The sequence below is a fragment of the Gracilinanus agilis genome, chromosome 6 (genome assembly GCF_016433145.1).
Source record: "Gracilinanus agilis isolate LMUSP501 chromosome 6, AgileGrace, whole genome shotgun sequence".
Taxonomy (NCBI): Eukaryota; Metazoa; Chordata; class Mammalia; order Didelphimorphia; family Didelphidae; genus Gracilinanus; species Gracilinanus agilis.
In genome coordinates, this window is record NC_058135.1 from 226,910,983 (window position 1) to 226,927,374 (window position 16,392).

A 16,392-nucleotide genomic window follows, 5' to 3' on the forward strand; every position below is an offset into this window, starting at 1 on the left:
TACTCATCAGCTTCGGTCCTTCTCAGAGCCAGCCTCAGCGGGGGCTGATGGAGGTAGGGTCAAGGTCACAATGAGCTATCCTTCCTTTGTCTGGAAGGCTCCCTCCATTTCTTTAGTCCAAATTCCTCCTTTCTTTTGGAAACATCCATTGTCTCTTGCATCTCCTGAGACTCTTTAGTGTTGCTTCTCTTTGAGAATGGGGTGGGAAATTGTGGAAAAGGATGGGAAGGGAATGGAACTGAGGAAATGGGGGAGGAAGAGGCTAGAGTTTCGGGACTCATCCTCCTCCTCCCCCTGTCCCCAGGCTGCTGGCCCAGCGCCAACGTCACTCCTTTGGCCTGCATGGAGTGGCATGTCTGGGCACTGAGGCTCACCTCTCCCTCTGCCCCCTGGAATTCTATCGTGGCAATGACACTGCCCGGTGCCCAGGTGGGGCACCCGCCGTGGTGAGCTGTGTGCCAGGCCCTCTCTATGCCACACCGAGTGGCCAGAGAAAGAAGCAGTCATCACAACCTCAGGGAGAGGTGTGTGTGACCCAAGCAGAAGGAGGTCCCCCCATCCCCATCCCCTGACCAACCCAACCCACCTTACCACAAGGGATCAGTGGGACCCTGACAGTGACCCTCTAGGATAGACAGCAATCCCCTAGGGCTGGTAAACCCTTGATACTCTCCACCCCTTACCCCAAACAATGCCTACTTTCCTAGTCTATCCCTGTTAATACTCTCCTCCATCTCGTGTCTCTCTTCAGCCCCGGCTTCGTCTGAAAGGTGGAGCACGGCCGAGTGAGGGCCGGGTAGAGGTCTTGAGGGGTGGTGAATGGGGCACAGTCTGTGACCACAAGTGGGACCTCCAGTCGGCCAGTGTTCTGTGCCGGGAATTGGGCTTTGGCAGTGCCCGTGAGGCCCTAAGCGGTGCCCGAATGGGACAGGGTAAGCTAGAAGGGCAGGGGGCAGAGAGCAGTACTTGATAGGGTGGAGGGAGGGGGTACCATAGGGCACTGGGAAATTATTGGGCAGACACTGCAGGGACATGTGGTTCTCTTTAGCCCCTTGACCTCTGTCCCCTAACCAGGTATGGGCCCTGTCCACCTGAGTGAGGTGCGATGCTCAGGTCGGGAAGCTTCCCTCTGGAGCTGCCCCTATAAGAACATCACTGCTGAGGACTGTTCCCATGCCCAGGATGCTGCTGTCCGCTGCAACGTGCCCTACACTGGGGTCGAGACGATGGTCAGCTTTGTTCTGAGGCTTAATCAATAGCTCAGCTCCTTTTGCTGCTTCTTTCCCAGCCTCCCCCCTTCCCTATCTTCTATCCCCCAATCCCTCCTCTCTAACCCCCCTCAGTTTGGCCCCATTCAGCCTCACCTTTACTCCCTGCAGATTCGGCTAAGTGGGGGCCGTAGCCGTTATGAGGGTCGAGTGGAGGTGCAGGTAGGGGGGCCAGGCTCCCCTCGCTGGGGCCTTATCTGTGGGGATGACTGGGGAACACTGGAAGCCATGGTGGCCTGTCGGCAACTTGGCCTGGGCTACGCCAACCACGGCCTGCAGGTGAGTATGAAGGACAAGGGGAAAAGTAAGGTTCCCCCCCCCTTGTTTTCCTGGGCTCTCATGTGTCCACACATCCGTGTTTCCAGGAGACATGGTACTGGGACTCCGGGAATGTCACTGATTTGGTACTGAGCGGAGTTCGCTGTACAGGTTCTGAGCTATCCCTAGGAGAGTGTGCCCACCATGGCACCCACATCACCTGCAAGAGGACGGGCACACGCTTTGCTGCTGGTGTCATCTGTTCTGAGAGTGAGGGGAAATGGGTCAGGGAGGGGGGTCCCTGGCCCAATATGAACCTTCTTTTGAGGTGGAGAGCTGGGGGACCTGCAGCCCCAATGAAAAACCAGCCCCTATTCATACTGGGAGGGGGTGCCCCCTGCTCTCCACACTCACCAAGGTCATCCTTCTGCCTCTGCCTTTCTAGCTGCATCAGACTTGATCCTACATTCAGCACTGGTGCAAGAGACTGCTTACATTGAGGACCGCCCCCTGCACATGCTGTACTGCGCAGCCGAGGAAAACTGTCTGGCCCGCTCTGCCCGGTCAGCCAACTGGCCCTACGGCCACCGGCGACTACTGCGCTTCTCTTCTCAGATCCATAACCTTGGCCGAGCGGACTTCAGGCCCAAAGCTGGGCGGCACTCCTGGGTGTGGCATGAATGCCATGGGTGAGGAAGGGGGATCTTGGCTCAGGAGAGGGAGAGAAGGCTGCAGAGCCCTTCCCAGGAGTGGCAGGTCCAGGCCTGTAGGAACCCTGTGTACCCACCCCCCACAGGCACTACCACAGCATGGACATCTTTACTCACTATGACATCCTGACACCTAATGGCACCAAGGTGGCTGAGGGTCACAAGGCCAGTTTCTGTCTGGAAGACACTGAATGTTACGAGGGTGAGTCAAAGCCTGGAAGGGGCTCCCCATCCACCACTAGAATCTAACCCGACCCCAGAGGTCCTTCCCTATCTTGGGTCTCAGAGGCCCTGCCCAGGCCTGGGACTCGTGGCAGCCTCCTAGGCTGCTCCATCCTCTCAACTCCCCATCCCCCTCAGATGTCTCCAAGCGGTATGAGTGTGCCAACTTTGGGGAACAGGGCATCACTGTGGGCTGCTGGGACCTTTACCGGCATGACATTGACTGCCAGTGGATTGACATCACAGATGTGAAACCAGGAAACTATATCCTGCAGGTGAGGGCAACAGTGAAGGGCATCTGGGCTCTCTAGACCAGGGGAGGGTGAAGGGAATTGACCCCTAATCCTTCTCCACATCAGGTGGTCATTAACCCCAACTATGAAGTGGCTGAGAGCGACTTCACCAACAACGCAATGAAATGTAACTGCAAATATGACGGCCATCGCATCTGGGTGCACAACTGCCACATTGGTATCAGGGCTGGCTGGGCCCCCACCTCCACCCCTCCACCCCCGCCCCAACCCTCCAGCTCAGTCTACCCTCTAGCTCAGCCCTGCTGGGGCCAGGGCCTAACCCCATGGCTATCTCCCCTACAGGTGATGCTTTCAGTGAAGAGGCTAACAGGAGATTTGAACGGTACCCTGGCCAGGCCAACAACCAAATTATATAAGGCCCCCGGTCCATCTACTGCCTCAATCCTTGGACCTCCCCACCCTCAGGGCACTACTGGAGTCAGACCTTGGCTTCAGCCAAACAGTTTGGCTCCTGGTCTAGGAAGGCGGATTCCCCAGCCTACCACAACTGGACTGGAGCAGAGAGAGGAGCTCCTCACCATGCACATCAACATCCTGGGGACACGGTCAATACCTCCAGGCTTTTGGTTTTGGGAAGGAATCCATTCCATTCCCCTCACTTTTGGCTACAACATGTCACTAGTTAACATTTTATTTTATTTTAATTTTATTTTATATAAAATGTTTCTCCTGTTTCTTTGGGGTGTGTAGGGGGGGAGGGCCTGCCCTCCCCTGGCTCATTTCCCACCTTATTCCCCTCCCAAGCTATTCCAGCTTCAAGGAAGAGGGGGTCTAGAGACAGGGCAGGGGCTATACCCTCCCTTTTCCCTCCACTGGGACAAGCAAGATCATGGAAGTTCTTAGGCCCTTCAGTATGTCCTGGTCACTCAGTGACCTCTGGAATCACAAACAAGGTCAGTGTATCCAACCCCCTTCGGACCTGCACAGCCAGCTTGGCTTGTGTACGAACAGCCTCATATACATCTTCTGCTGACTTCACCAGGCAGTCTCCAATACACAGAATTATGTCCCCTGGCCGCAGACCAGCCCTGGAGGAGAAGAGAATCAAGGAGGGGAACTGTGGCCCTGCCCTCCCTCCTGCAGGCTCCTAGAGCTCCCCTGTACTCATGGAGACACAACCTCCTCTGCCTCACCGGTGTGCAGGGGAGCCCAGGATGACTTTGTGGATGAGGACGCCATGCTGGACATCAGGGAAGCTTGGCTCCCGGAGCTGCAGCTCAGCCAGGATGCTGATGGGGACATGAGGCATGGTCAAGGCTTTACCCAGCCACCCCACCCATTCTCCATATAAGTCCCTAAGGGAAATTCTGAGGATAAAAAAGGGTGACTGAAGCGTCGATCCTTGCACAAATGAGGGGCATCATCAATAGCATATATAGAAGCTCAGAAAAGAGAGGAAACAGTGAAGACAATGGTATTTACTGAAGGTTTCAGAGTTGGTGGAACTTGAGCTGGATGGATAGAGGAAAAAATAGGGCATTTTGGACATAGAAATGTAACCAGAGGTGCAAAAATTACTAATCTAGTCTGGTCAGAATCTTCAGAGAACGGTGATAAAACACGAAAGTTAAGTTGGGGCCAGAGAGAGCCCTGAACATCAGGCTCAGAATGTACTTTATTCCATAGGCAACAGAGAACCACTAGCATTTTGAGAACAGAGCAACTTGAGCAAAACATTTTTCTAAGGTGGAGGACTTGGGCCTGAAATAAGGTGATTGTGATGAAGTAAAAGGGCCATATGGGAAAAGGCTGCCAACTCTCAGTCTACTGGCTGGTGTCAAACCCTTGTAGAAAGTTTAACCAAAAATCAATGATTTATGATTCTCAACCTGGAAGTCATTTTGCCACTCCCACTCCATTCTTCTCAATGATTATACCTGGGTGTTAAAGTCAGCATCATCACCCCAATGTATCGACGTTTTGATTCACTGCTCCCAAACCAGGAACCTATTACAGACAGAAAATTAAGGAGCCAGGACAATTAGGTGGTTTAATAGATAGAGCACCAGGCTTAGAGTCTGAAGGAACTGGGTTCAAGTTTTGACCTCAGAGACTTCCTAGCTGTGTGACCCTGGTCAAGTCACTTAAACCCAACTGCCTTAAAGTCAATACTTAATATTAATTCTAAGATAGAAGATAAAAAGAAAATTACAGAGCTCCATCAACCTGCTCGATTCTGTCCTCTCTTCTTAGTCACCCTTTCATCCCCCAATTACCCCCTTCCCTCCTTCCTCTATCAGTCACTATTCTTCCTTTACTCCCCCCATCACTGGGGGATCATCAAGGTTCCCCTCTGGCTTCTCCCCACTTACTCTTCTTCCCCCCTCGCTGGAGGAACTCCCGAAGGCGGTCAGAAGGGATGGCAAAAGAGATCCCAGCTGTGACCTTCATTGTATTCACCCCGATTACTTCTCCATCCTGCAGGGACACAGCCCCCACCCCAGCACAAACCAGCCAGGGGTACAGGGGTGAGGGGGAGACACAGATGGACAGGGAGATGGGGCCAGCCCCAGAACCTGACCAATGATCTTTATGCAAAGAGAGTGCTTTCCCCATCCCCAAATGAGTCCTTGGGATTATCAAATGAATGGCATACTTACCAAATTAACCAGGGGACCCCCAGAATTCCCAAACTACAAAAAAAAAAAAAAGAAAACAGAAAGAGAAATGGTAAGAGAATAAGTCTGGGACATAGTTTTTTCCAAATTTCACATCCATCCTTTCCAACCACACATACCACAAAGACTACATCTATCACCCCATCTTCCACACACTAAGGCCAAATCTACCTTCACACCCCTGTCCTAACTCTCCATCCCCCGCGTACATCAATAGCTGCATCCGTCTGGATATACTCAACGTTGGGCTGAGGTAGACCAAGGTCCCGGGCCCGACGCTGGGCTGAGCTAACGATGCCAGAGGTGATGGTGTTCTGAAGTGCGAAAGGACTTCCCATGGCAACAACAAATTCACCCTGACGGACTTCAGCTGAGCGGCCCAAGGGTAGCGTGGGAAGGGGCTCCTGGGAAGTGGGAGGAATTGCTGAGGGAGGAGAGAAGCTCACAAGGAGTTGGGTCAGTGTATCAGCCGGACTTGGGGGTGGAAGGGCTGCTGGAGTAGGACTGGGCTGATCCAATGCCCACCCCCCCAACCTTGGTTGGGATCCTGAGTGTGGCAATATCAGCCACAGGGTCCACAGCAGTAACAGTAGCCTCGTAGGTCTCCCCACTGGGAAGTCGCACACGGACCCGGCGACGGTCAGCTACGACGTGAGCATTGGTGACAATGAGGCCATCAGGGGCCACGATGAAGCCCGAGCCATTGGAGATAGGAACCTCTCTTCCTGAGAACGGGTGTCTGGGGACGAAGAGAAGAGCACACTGTGGGGGACGGGGGAAAGAGAATAGGGGCAAAGGGCAGCAAAGGGGGTCGGGCGGGGTTATGGCAGGACTGTCCAGGAGGTAAAGATCAGTGGAGGTTGAGGGGGGGTCATTTCGTCCCCTTCTACACCGGTTGCCCCACCCCACTAGTTCTAAAGAAATCAAAGCTGGTGAGGAGTTCCCGACCCCACATTGGTAGGCTTAAGGGGGGCCCGGAAAAGGAGGTGGGATGGGAGGTCGGAGGTCAGAGGTCAGTACAGCCTCCCCACTCCCCCTCCGCCCCTCAGCCAATCCGCCCAGTTACCGGCCCAGGATCTCGATGTAGACCACGGCGGGCGCAGTTTTCTCCACCACGTCGGCGATGAAGTTGTAGAGCCGCCGCGGGGAGGACGATGAGGGGGGAGTGGGGACGGCAGCCAGTACGGCGGAGGGTGCGAGGCCCAAGCCCAGACGGTGTCCACGGCCCCCTGAACCCCACAGCAGTAACAGTGCCGCGGCCGCCCCCGCACCCATCGCGGCCGCCGCCCACCGGCGGGCTCGTGGTTCCGCGGCTCCGGGCTCCTCGGCCTCGGACAGGGGTAGGGGCCGCCCGGTGAGGCTCCGGAGTCCGCCCAGGTTCAAGGAGCGACCCCGTCCCACCCTCTTCAGCAGCGCTGCCACTGCCGCAGCCGCCATAGCTCACAGCCGGCCCTGGGCCCGACCCCAGAGGCGGTGCCCCAAGAGCCGACCCGGCTTAGGAGGAGAGACCGAAGCTCAGGTCGCGGGACACGTTGGGTGCTGTAGTTCTGGAGCCCGGGGTGGGCGGGGCCCTGTGGTGCATGCCGGGATACGTAGTCCCCCAGTCGGCTTTCTACGTTCCGAGACCCACAATCCTGTGCGGGGCCCCACGCGCGGGGCGTGTTGGGAGTTCTGGGCCCACCAGCCCGGAGGGCTGGCGCCCAAAGGCCGGCCCTATCCTTCCCAGGAGCCCGTGCGGCCGGCCAGGGACGAACATGGCGACGGGGTCTGGGAGACCCTAAAGCGGCTGCTGCGGCGGCGGCGGCGATGGAGCCTTCGCCGGCCCCGGGCCCGGAGCGGCTCTTTGATTCCCATCGGTGAGAAGGCCGCCCCGGCCCTCCCTGCCTGCCTCCCTCCCCGCCCCGAGCCCCGGTCCCTCCCCAGCCCCCAGTCCGGCCCGGGCCCGCGGGCCGCTGACGGCCGCTGCCTTCCCTCCTCCCCTGCCCCGCGGGGCCCAGGCTCCCCAGTGACGGCTTCCTGCTGCTCGCTCTGCTCCTCTACGCGCCCGTCGGGCTCTGCCTCCTGGTGCTCCGCCTCTTCCTCGGGCTCCATGTGTTCCTCGTCAGCTGCGCGCTGCCAGACAGCGTCCTCCGCAGGTACCGGCCCGGTCCGGCCCAGCCCGGCCCGGCCTGGGGGGCAGGGACAGGGGCGGCCCTCCCCGCGGCGGGGTCACACACCACGTCCCGTGTCCCCCAGGTTCGTGGTCCGGGCCATGTGTGCGGTGCTGGGGTTTGTGGTCCGACAAGAGGCTCCCCGGCTCCGCGATCCCAGCGTCAGGGTCTTTATTTCCAATCACGTGACACCTTTTGACCACAACATGGTCAACCTCCTCACCAGCTGTAGCACCGTGAGTGTGTGTTGAAGGGGGGAGGGACCCTAATCCACTCGGCCTTCAGGGGTCCTCCAGCCCTTCCCGATGAGCTTCCTCTCCTCCCAGGGCCACTCCGAGCCCAACAATCCTTTTTCTTCCTCTCTACCCCTTCCCCTTATTTCTGGTGCCACTCCCTTGTCCCTCCCTCCCAGCCTCTGATCAACAGCCCCCCTGGCTTCGTGTGCTGGTCTCGAGGCTTTGTGGAGCTGGATGGCAGTGGGGAATTGGTGGAGTCGCTGAAAAGATTCTGCTCTTCGAGGGGAAATCCACCTACCCCCTTGTTGCTGTTCCCAGAAGAGGAGGCAACCAATGGCCGAGAGGGACTCATGCGTTTTAGGTAAATGGTTAAGAGGAACAAGGGTAGGCAAAGCAGACAACAGGCTCAAGAGCCAGTAAACTTTTGTATTGAGGTAACCTAGGAGATGCCAGGGATAGTGGGGGCCTTCCTTTCCCTGCTATTTCCTGGCTTCCTGGAAAGTAGGTCTCTCATTTTTCTACCTGTCATTTTTTTTTTCTTGATGTTTCCCACTTTCTTTCCCATGGTTTCCTTCCTTTTAGTGATTTGTTCAGTTTCCTAAGGGGTTCTAAGTACAATTTCTGACAACCCAACCAACCATCATAATTGACTCTTGATTCTGTGATTTTTGTTCCCTTCTGCAGCTCTTGGCCATTTTCTATCCAAGATATGGTTCAACCACTTGCCCTTCAGGTCCAGAGGCCCTTGGTCTCTGTGGTGAGTGTATGACTAGGGAAGGTTTGAGTTTGTTTTCTTGGGGTTGGGAGCAAGGGGGTCTCCTTATCGGAGCCTTTAGCTCTCAACATTTGCATTTCCTCCCTTCAGACAGTGTCCGATGCCTCCTGGGTCTCGGAGCTGCTCTGGTCACTTTTCGTCCCCTTCACTGTGTATCAAGTAAGGTACTAACTTTTTCTTAGTTTCTGGGGAAAAGAGGGAGGTCAACTCGTAAACTCTGACTTCCTTAACACTCTTCCCCATACATGTGCTCCTACTCCAAACCCAAGGGGATATGGATTGTGGAAGAGTCAGGGAGGTATTTGCTTTTATGAGATTTCCTCCAACTTTGTTTTAATTCTCTTTTGCAGATGGCTTCGTCCTGCCCATCGACAGCCAGGAGAAGGGGGTGAGGCATTTGCCCTCCGTGTCCAACAGGTAACGGAAATTGGGGGAGTTAGGGCAGGAGGCGTAGGCATAGTGTTTTGTGGGGGCCTACAGACTCTGAACCTTGGCCTCACCTTCCAATTGTCCTCAGTTGGTGGCCAGGGAACTGGGCCAGAGAGGGACTCGGCTCACGCCTGCAGATAAAGCAGAACACATGAAGCGGCAGCGACACCCAGCAACATATCTCCCCCAGTCAGGTATGTCATCTCCCTAAAGGTTCTCTTTCTACTTAGGTCACCTCATCACATCTCCCATTTCTTTCTTGCAGCTCGATCTTCTACCCCTTCTTCGTCTGGCCTCACTTCTGACAGGCAGCTGGCAGATCTTTCACAAAGAGTCAAAGAGGTTTTACCCCATGTCCCAATTGGCGTCATCCAGAGAGACCTGGGTATGGGGAATGGGAAAGACAATTCCAGAGAGACTGGGGTTATGGGATGGGGGAGAACTCCAGACACATTCTCACCTAGAGAATCAGGAGGAGGAAATATGGGCTGGGGGAAGAAGCCCAAGTAGTAGCAGGGGAGGGGAGAAACCCTCATTCTCCTCTCTTCTGCAGCCCGAACTGGCTGTGTAGACACAACTATCACTAATCTGCTGGAGGGAGCTGTAGCCTTTGTGCCAGAGGAAATTGCTGAGGGGTCTCAGACCCTTCCACCTTCTGGGCCCCTTCCCACAACTTCTGTCTCCAAGGTGAGACCCAGGAAGTCATGGGGGGGAGGGGTGCAAGTCTTAGGCTGGAGGGTAGGGCTTGGGGTACTCCCAAGATGAAACCTTCAGTTCCCCAGCATCTTTTGTAAGTTAGGTGCTCAATAAATACTCGATAACATCTCAACCCTGTGACCCCTAGTCCCCCGGCTCTGACCCCGTGACCCCTCAGCCTGCAGCTCTGTTTGCCAAGTCTTCCTGGGCCCGTCAGGAGAGCCTGCAAGAGAGGAAGCAGGCACTATATGAATACGCCCGAAGGTGAGGTTGGAAGGAGCCTGGGGAATGTGGGGGGAGTAAGAGGGTCAGAAAAATCACACAGTAGACCCATGTATGGGCCAAATTTCCCAATCTCCCTCCTCCCCATCTTACAGGCGATACACAGAGAGACGGGCCCAGGAGACTGACTGAGCCCAAAGGAGATGGAGCAAGCCAGGGCCGCAGGACGGAAGCCAGGGGGCAGGCCCCCACACACAGGCCGGATGGGTGGGTCGTGTGAAGGGAGGGAAGGGGGCTCCCCAACTTCCCATTAAATTCAGGGTTTTCACTCAAGACAGCCTCATTTCCTATCTGGGCTTCTGGAGTCCTTAGGGTAAAATCATGCTCCTCCTCCCCCTTTATTAATTCTAGGGTATTGACTATATTGGGGAATTGGGGGAGGGAGAGGGTCCTTGGAATTTATCCGATTTTCCGAAGAGATGGAAGCAAGTTGTCGAGGAAAGTAAAACCGGATTAAAGGCTTAATAGCCCTTGACAAATGGGGCCAAATTTGGTTTTTAACCTCTGCCAAGCGGAAGCACAGAACCTCCTGTCTCTGAACTACAAATCCCAGAATACATTTCACTGATAGGGTCCGGCATGCAAAGCGTTCTGACGCTGCCGACCTCGCACATGCTCAGTGCGGAGTGGCGGAGCCCTCGTTTCCATGGGTTCCGGGTTCCCAGTCCCCAGCGGGGGTGGGGAGGCGACCACGCCCCCCACACCGGGCTTCGGGGTGGAGCCGGAATTTACCTTTGTACTGAACGTGAAGGGCGGGGCGGGTTAGGACGACTGGCGCCCGCCGGTTGGGGTAAGGTCCGCGTCGGAGTGTCGTCTTCTCCAGCTCGCGTCTCCGGTTCCTAGTGCAGGTTTGATTCCATGAGACTGGCTCTGCCATGCTCTCCCGCGCCGCCCCTTGGCCGCCCCCTATTTCCGAGCCTTCTGCCCGCTGGCCGGCCCGTCTATTTCGGTACCACCTGTCCGGCGAGGGCGAGGCTGAGCATAACCCCGCCCCCGAGCCCAGGGGTCTCAGGGGCCTGAGCTCTCCAGGCTCCGCCCCAGCTCCCCATCGCCCCTCCTGGAACTTGTCACCTGACTTGTAGCTTAGGGGTTTGCCTCCTTTCCTGTTCCCAATTGGTGTGCCACCGCTGGGTTAGGGTCAGGAGTAGGGGGCGGGCTTGCTCGAGGGGAGTGTAGCACCTCCCTCTTATGATAGCCTGCTGGACTCCCGTAGGTCCTGCTTAGGCTGCTATGGCCTCGGACGCCCCCGGGCCGACCGAGGAGTCGGGCCCAAGTTCTGATGGGTCGGACCTGGCGGTGAATCCCTATGACGGACTCCCTTTCTCATCCCGATACTACACTCTGTTGGCCCAGCGTCGTGCCCTCCCTGTCTGGGCTGCACGGTTTAGCTTCCTTGAGCAGCTGGAGAGCTGCCCCAGCGGTGTGGTGCTGGTGTCCGGGGAGCCTGGCTGCGGCAAGAGCACCCAGGTGGAAAGTGGGGGGATTGCGGGGGGGGGGGGGAGAGGCGGGGCCTGGGTGAGTGGAAGGGAGGAGTAGGGGCTGAGACAACCCCACCACCACCAGAATGCATGCATTAACGTCCACCCGGACTTCTTGAGTGACTGAAGAGGTGGAGTTTGGGACAGTGATCTCACCTGCGTAATTAAAAACCTGACAGAAGGCTTGTCTATTGACTCACCAACTAGATTCCTCAGTGGTGTGCTGAGTTTGCTCTGGCCAGGGGATTCCAGTATGGCCGGGTGACTGTCTCCCAACCACAGCCTTTGGCTGCCCTGAGCCTGGCTCTTCGAGTAGCTGATGAAATGGACCTAAGCTTGGGCCATGAAGTTGGCTACAGCATCCCTTTGGAGGATTGCACTGGACCAGACACCCTGCTCAGGTGGGGTGCCCCAAATATCTGCCAGTCAGCCCATTCCCCTGTCCAGTAGCTAACCCAGTCTTCCCTTCAGCCCTAACACTTCTTAGAAGAAATCACCTGGACCTTAATTACTATCGATACCAGCCTGTCTCCATCTGCTTTATACTACCTGTCTCTGGTCTCAACCAAACTCTTGTCACTTCACCCAGGGAGGCAAGCCCTTCCCCAGCTATGTCACCTTTCTATCTGTGGAAGTCAACAGATCTCAAAATTTTCTGAACCAAAAAGGGCATTGTGTAATAAGATCACAACATTGAGGTAGCACAGTCAGTAGGACCTAGTCAGATCCCACTTCTGTGGTCCTCTGACTTTCACTTAACCTATTCACTTAACCTATCTGGGCCCCAGTTTTTCACCTAAGAGGGAATTAGGCTGTGGCACCTCCTTTCTAGTTCAAAATCAGCAATCATATCCTGACTCATATAGCACAAAGCTTAAATACTGGGGAGGTGACTGCCACACCTCTAGGGCAGGCCATGTTTCAGCCTGGCATCTATCTACTCTTGCCTTCCTTTCACTTTGTTGGCAGGTTCTGCTGGGACAAGCTGCTATTACAGGAAGCAGCCTCAGCTCGAGGAGCAGGAGGTTGGGGTGTTCTGGTGCTGGACGAGGCCCAAGAGCGATCAGTGGCTTCTGATGTGCTACAAGGTTTATTGCGGGATGCAGGGTTGGGGAATCGCCTTGAAGGCCCACGAGTAGTTGTGGTCACTGATCCAGCCTTTGAACCCAAGCTCTGTGCCTTTTGGGGTAACCCTCCTGTGGTTCGGGTGGCCCTGGGGCCTGAAGAGGGCCCTATTCCTGTGTACAAGGATCCTGCTCCCACTGATGTGGTGGGTGCCGCCTGCCAGGCTGTACTGGAGTTACACCAGGGTGGGGCTCCAGGGGATGTGCTGGTCTACCTGCCCAGTGAGGAGGTGAGTGGGATCATGAGTCACTGAAGTAGAAGTCTTAAGAGTCAGTACCTTCTTTTAACGCCAGCCCCTTCCCACCTTTCCACAGGACATTTCAAGGTGCTGCGAGTGTCTTAGAAAGGAGGCAGAGCACTTGGGTCCCCAGGTGACCCCATTTCAGGTGCTGCCACTGCATACTGGGCTTGGCCGGGAAGTACAGGCTGTGTATGAGGATGTGGAAGGCAGTCCACGGAAGATCGTGGTCACACATTGGCTGGCTAATTCATCTTTCTCTCTCCCCTCAATCCACCACGTCGTTGACTCAGGACTGGAGCTTCGAAATGTGAGGGACAGGGTCTCTGCCTTTGAGTAGGGAATGGGGATGGGAGTGGAAAGGCCTGGCTGGGCCATAAATGGTAAACACCGATGTGTGTTTGGGCCCTGTGGGAGATAGGTTTACAATCCTCAAATCAGAGCAGAGTCCCAAGTGATGAGACCCATCAGCAAAAGCCAAGCAGAAGCCAGGAGGCTGAGGACTAAAGGCTCCCCACTAGGTAAGAGCCCATTTGTTCCATCTGAATTCCAAAGCAAGGACCCTCCCAAATGAGGGGAGAAATGACAATCTCTCTGAATCCATTTTCTCCCTTCAGGATCCTGCCTCCGCCTATATCCTAAGTCTTTTTTAGAGCTAAGAACCCCCTTACTTCCTCCACCCCGGATATGTGAGGAGAATCTGAGCAGACTCGTGCTACTGCTGAAGAGGAGACACATTGCAGAGCCAGGAGAGTGTCACTTTCTGGACCGGCCTGGTGAGACAGCTCCCTCCCTGTGAATAAGGGAGCTTCTGGGCCCTTCCAAAGCTCTTCCTGCTCTGATGCTCTCCCTTGTCCTTTCCTAGCCCCAGAGGCTCTAATGCAGGCTCTGGAAGACCTAGATTATCTGGCTGCCCTGGATGATGATGGAGATCTGTCAGACCTTGGGGTCATTCTCTCTGAGCTCCCTCTGCCCCCCGAGCTAGCGAAGGCCCTGCTGGCTGCCTGTGAATTTGACTGCGTGGATGAGATGTTAACCCTAGCAGCAATGCTTACCAGTAAGAACATGCTCCATGTTTCCAGTCATTACAGCTATCCCAGATGTTCTCTTCCTGTCTTTGTAGCTTAGCTCCAAGAGAAACAACAGTCCTCCCTGCTCCACCCCTCACCGTGTTCTGTCCCCCCACACCCTTGCAGCTGCCCCTGGGTTTGAGGGCCCCCCACTGTGTGCAGAGGAGGCTGCCCAACGACGAGCACTGGAGCATCCAGATGGGGACCACAGCACCCTCATTCAAGTGTACGAGGCCTTTATACAGAGTGAGTGAGTGCCTTTTTCTCGCCCTCCTCCCCCAGCAGTCCATTCATGGTTTCCCCAAGGTTTCCTGGTAACAGTAATACGCGTAGGGTTTGTGGGCCGGGGGACTAGCAAAAACACTTAGGAAGGCCTGGAGATGTGGGGCAGATCGGGACGGCTGTAATGGTCCATTCCTATTTCCTCTAGGTGGAGAAGACGAGAACTGGTGCCGGGCCCGGGGGCTGAGCTGGGCAGCATTGTGCCAGGCCCGGGCACTGCGGGGGGAGCTCCTGGAACTGATGCGTCGAATTGAACTTCCCCTGTCTCCACCAGCATTTGGCTCTGAACAGAATCGAAAAAATCTTCAGAGAGCTCTGGTGTCAGGGTACTTCCTCAAGGTGTGGTGGGGGGGGGGGCTGAAGGGGATGAGGACACTTGGGGGGGTCATCTGGGGTCAGTAAGGCCCACCTCCACCCCGGGGCCTCAGGGCTAAGGGGGTGGGTCATCCCTGTCTCCCAACCCCCTTCTGCCACTACCCTTTCTTCTACCTGCCCCTTTGGCCGCCCTTACTCAGGTGGCTCGAGACACGGACGGGGCTGGCAATTACCTGCTCCTGACCCACAAGCACGTGGCCCAGCTGTCCCCATCCTGCTGCTATCGAAGTCGACGCCCCCCAGCCCAGCCCCCACCCTGGGTGATCTACCACAACTTTTCCATCTCCCAAGACAACTGCCTCTCCATTGTGTCTGAGATCGAGCCCCACATGTGAGTCCCTTCCCGCTCGCTTCTCCTCCCCGGGGCCATCTCTGGGGAAAGGGACGTGTAGAGGATAGCAGAGGTGACCGAGCACCTTTCCCGTCTCAGGCTCGTGGAGCTGGCCCCTTCCTACTTCCTGAGTAACTTGCCTCCCAGCGAGAGCCGAGACCTTCTGAATCAGCTAAGGGAAGAAATGACGGGGGTCTCCTCAGGGAATGAGCCTCCCACCCAGGACCTCCACCTAGATGACAAGGATGCCTGCGCCTTGCAGTGACCTCTGCCTACGGAGATGACCCACCGCCACCAGTGGCCCCCGCCTGCCCCAGGGACGAGACAGAGGGGGGCCCCCACATCTGTCCTGAGCCTTAGGGCAAAGTCTAAAGCCAACAAGTGGGGCCTGGTAAATTGTATGACTTGGAGTGACAGAGCATGGGTGTGCAGGGAATACGGTGTAGGGGCTATTACTACTGGGTTCAAACAAGAAGGGGCTCCAGCTGGGGAGGAGAAGAAGCTCATTAACCCAAAGCCAGACTTCTGTGGGCAGCCAAACCCCCATCCTCAGCCTGTCCTTTGTTGTTGGAGAAGAGTTCACGTGCCCTCTTTCCTCTCTCCCCTAATCCCCAGCCCCTCATAAAGCTTTTTCTATGCCTAGATTTTTCTGGACTTCTTCTTGGACACCTTATATACTGTGAACATAAGGAGTTGGTGATCCTGGGGTCAGGGGCAACGGTGGTGTATTGGCAGCTAGGAGCTGAAATGGATAGAGCCACAGGCCTGGAAGAGGAGAAATTCCTGAGTTCAAATCCAGCTTCATAAACTAGTTGTATGCCCTTAGGCAAGTCACTTAACCTCTGTTGGCCTCTGTTACCTCATCTGCAAAATGGTGATAATAATAGCACCTACCTCACAGGGTTGTTGTGAGGATAAATGCAATAATAATTTTAAAGTGTTAGCACAGTGCCCAGTACATGCTAAGCAATATATATTAGTTGATGATTATGATTATTATCTCCAAGACCCAGGTTCACTCTACCTCATCCTGTCCCAGCCTGTGTCCTTAAGGGCCCCCTGAACTGGTGGTGAAAGCTGATGGATGGTTTGGTGAGGGCCAGCTTTGGCCTTCCCTAGAAAAACACTTAAGTTTTATAATAGAAGCTGTCAGGTTCCCAAAGGCTTGCTATCAGCCATCACAAGTCCCAGAAATTCCCTATTCAGCCTTCTTTCCTACCATGCTCAAAACCCAGTGCTACAGCTTTGAAAAGGAAGCAGCAAAACTAAAGTAGACCCAGCCCTGGCTCACCCCATGACCAGTCAATAGAGGCTTTGGCCCCATTTAGCTTGCCAGTCTTGCTTCCAGGGACTTGGATCCCCTTACTTACACATCATGTTCAGTCCCTTTATTCTTCTTGTTTTCAAGCTCCATTTCCATCAAACAAAGACTTGTTTCCCTTGCCTCTGACATCTTTCCCTTTTTCCCAGGTTCTGCCCGACCTTGTACTTGGAGACCGTTGTAATTAATGCACCCTCTTCACACACACACACAC

General features: G+C 55.4%; 4 protein-coding genes across 5 annotated transcripts; 3 read left to right on the top strand and 1 right to left on the bottom strand.

Moving 5' to 3' along the window:
* Positions 1-861: 861 nt before the first annotated feature.
* On the top strand, positions 862-3,306 carry LOXL3 (lysyl oxidase like 3). 2 transcript variants are annotated; one of them, XM_044680445.1, is made up of 9 exons: positions 862-932; positions 1,075-1,229; positions 1,380-1,547; positions 1,634-1,796; positions 1,972-2,215; positions 2,323-2,438; positions 2,717-2,733; positions 2,818-2,929; positions 3,055-3,306. In XM_044680445.1, the coding sequence occupies exons 1-9, from the start codon at positions 923-925 to the stop codon at positions 3,126-3,128; spliced, it is 1,059 nt and encodes a 352-aa protein (XP_044536380.1). In that variant the 5' UTR covers positions 862-922; the 3' UTR covers positions 3,129-3,306. The 2 variants fall into 2 exon arrangements, with proteins under 2 accessions (XP_044536380.1, XP_044536379.1); XM_044680444.1 differs by lacking the exon at positions 862-932 and having other exon boundaries at positions 1,017-1,229; positions 2,597-2,733.
* An 83-nt stretch (positions 3,307-3,389) lies between these two features.
* Positions 3,390-6,893, bottom strand: HTRA2 (HtrA serine peptidase 2). Its single transcript, XM_044680443.1, has 8 exons — positions 6,457-6,893; positions 5,925-6,129; positions 5,600-5,794; positions 5,373-5,405; positions 5,085-5,190; positions 4,650-4,719; positions 3,906-4,001; positions 3,390-3,800 (listed from the first exon to the last, which is right to left on the bottom strand). The coding sequence occupies exons 1-8, from the start codon at positions 6,825-6,827 to the stop codon at positions 3,635-3,637; spliced, it is 1,242 nt and encodes a 413-aa protein (XP_044536378.1). The 5' UTR covers positions 6,828-6,893; the 3' UTR covers positions 3,390-3,634.
* Positions 6,894-7,122: 229 nt separating this feature from the next.
* AUP1 (AUP1 lipid droplet regulating VLDL assembly factor) lies at positions 7,123-10,231 on the top strand. The gene is made up of 12 exons (XM_044680046.1): positions 7,123-7,246; positions 7,388-7,525; positions 7,626-7,776; positions 7,953-8,137; positions 8,461-8,533; positions 8,642-8,715; positions 8,902-8,968; positions 9,069-9,174; positions 9,246-9,365; positions 9,534-9,667; positions 9,825-9,940; positions 10,054-10,231. Exons 1-12 carry the CDS (start codon positions 7,197-7,199, stop codon positions 10,088-10,090), a joined length of 1,251 nt encoding a protein of 416 aa, XP_044535981.1. The 5' UTR covers positions 7,123-7,196; the 3' UTR covers positions 10,091-10,231.
* Positions 10,232-10,706: 475 nt separating this feature from the next.
* On the top strand, positions 10,707-15,709 carry DQX1 (DEAQ-box RNA dependent ATPase 1). Its single transcript, XM_044680208.1, has 12 exons — positions 10,707-10,806; positions 11,172-11,425; positions 11,644-11,837; positions 12,406-12,790; positions 12,876-13,109; positions 13,221-13,320; positions 13,417-13,575; positions 13,665-13,856; positions 13,996-14,115; positions 14,300-14,490; positions 14,667-14,857; positions 14,957-15,709. Exons 2-12 carry the CDS (start codon positions 11,189-11,191, stop codon positions 15,120-15,122), a joined length of 2,169 nt encoding a protein of 722 aa, XP_044536143.1. The 5' UTR covers positions 10,707-10,806; positions 11,172-11,188; the 3' UTR covers positions 15,123-15,709.
* Positions 15,710-16,392: the final 683 nt, after the last annotated feature.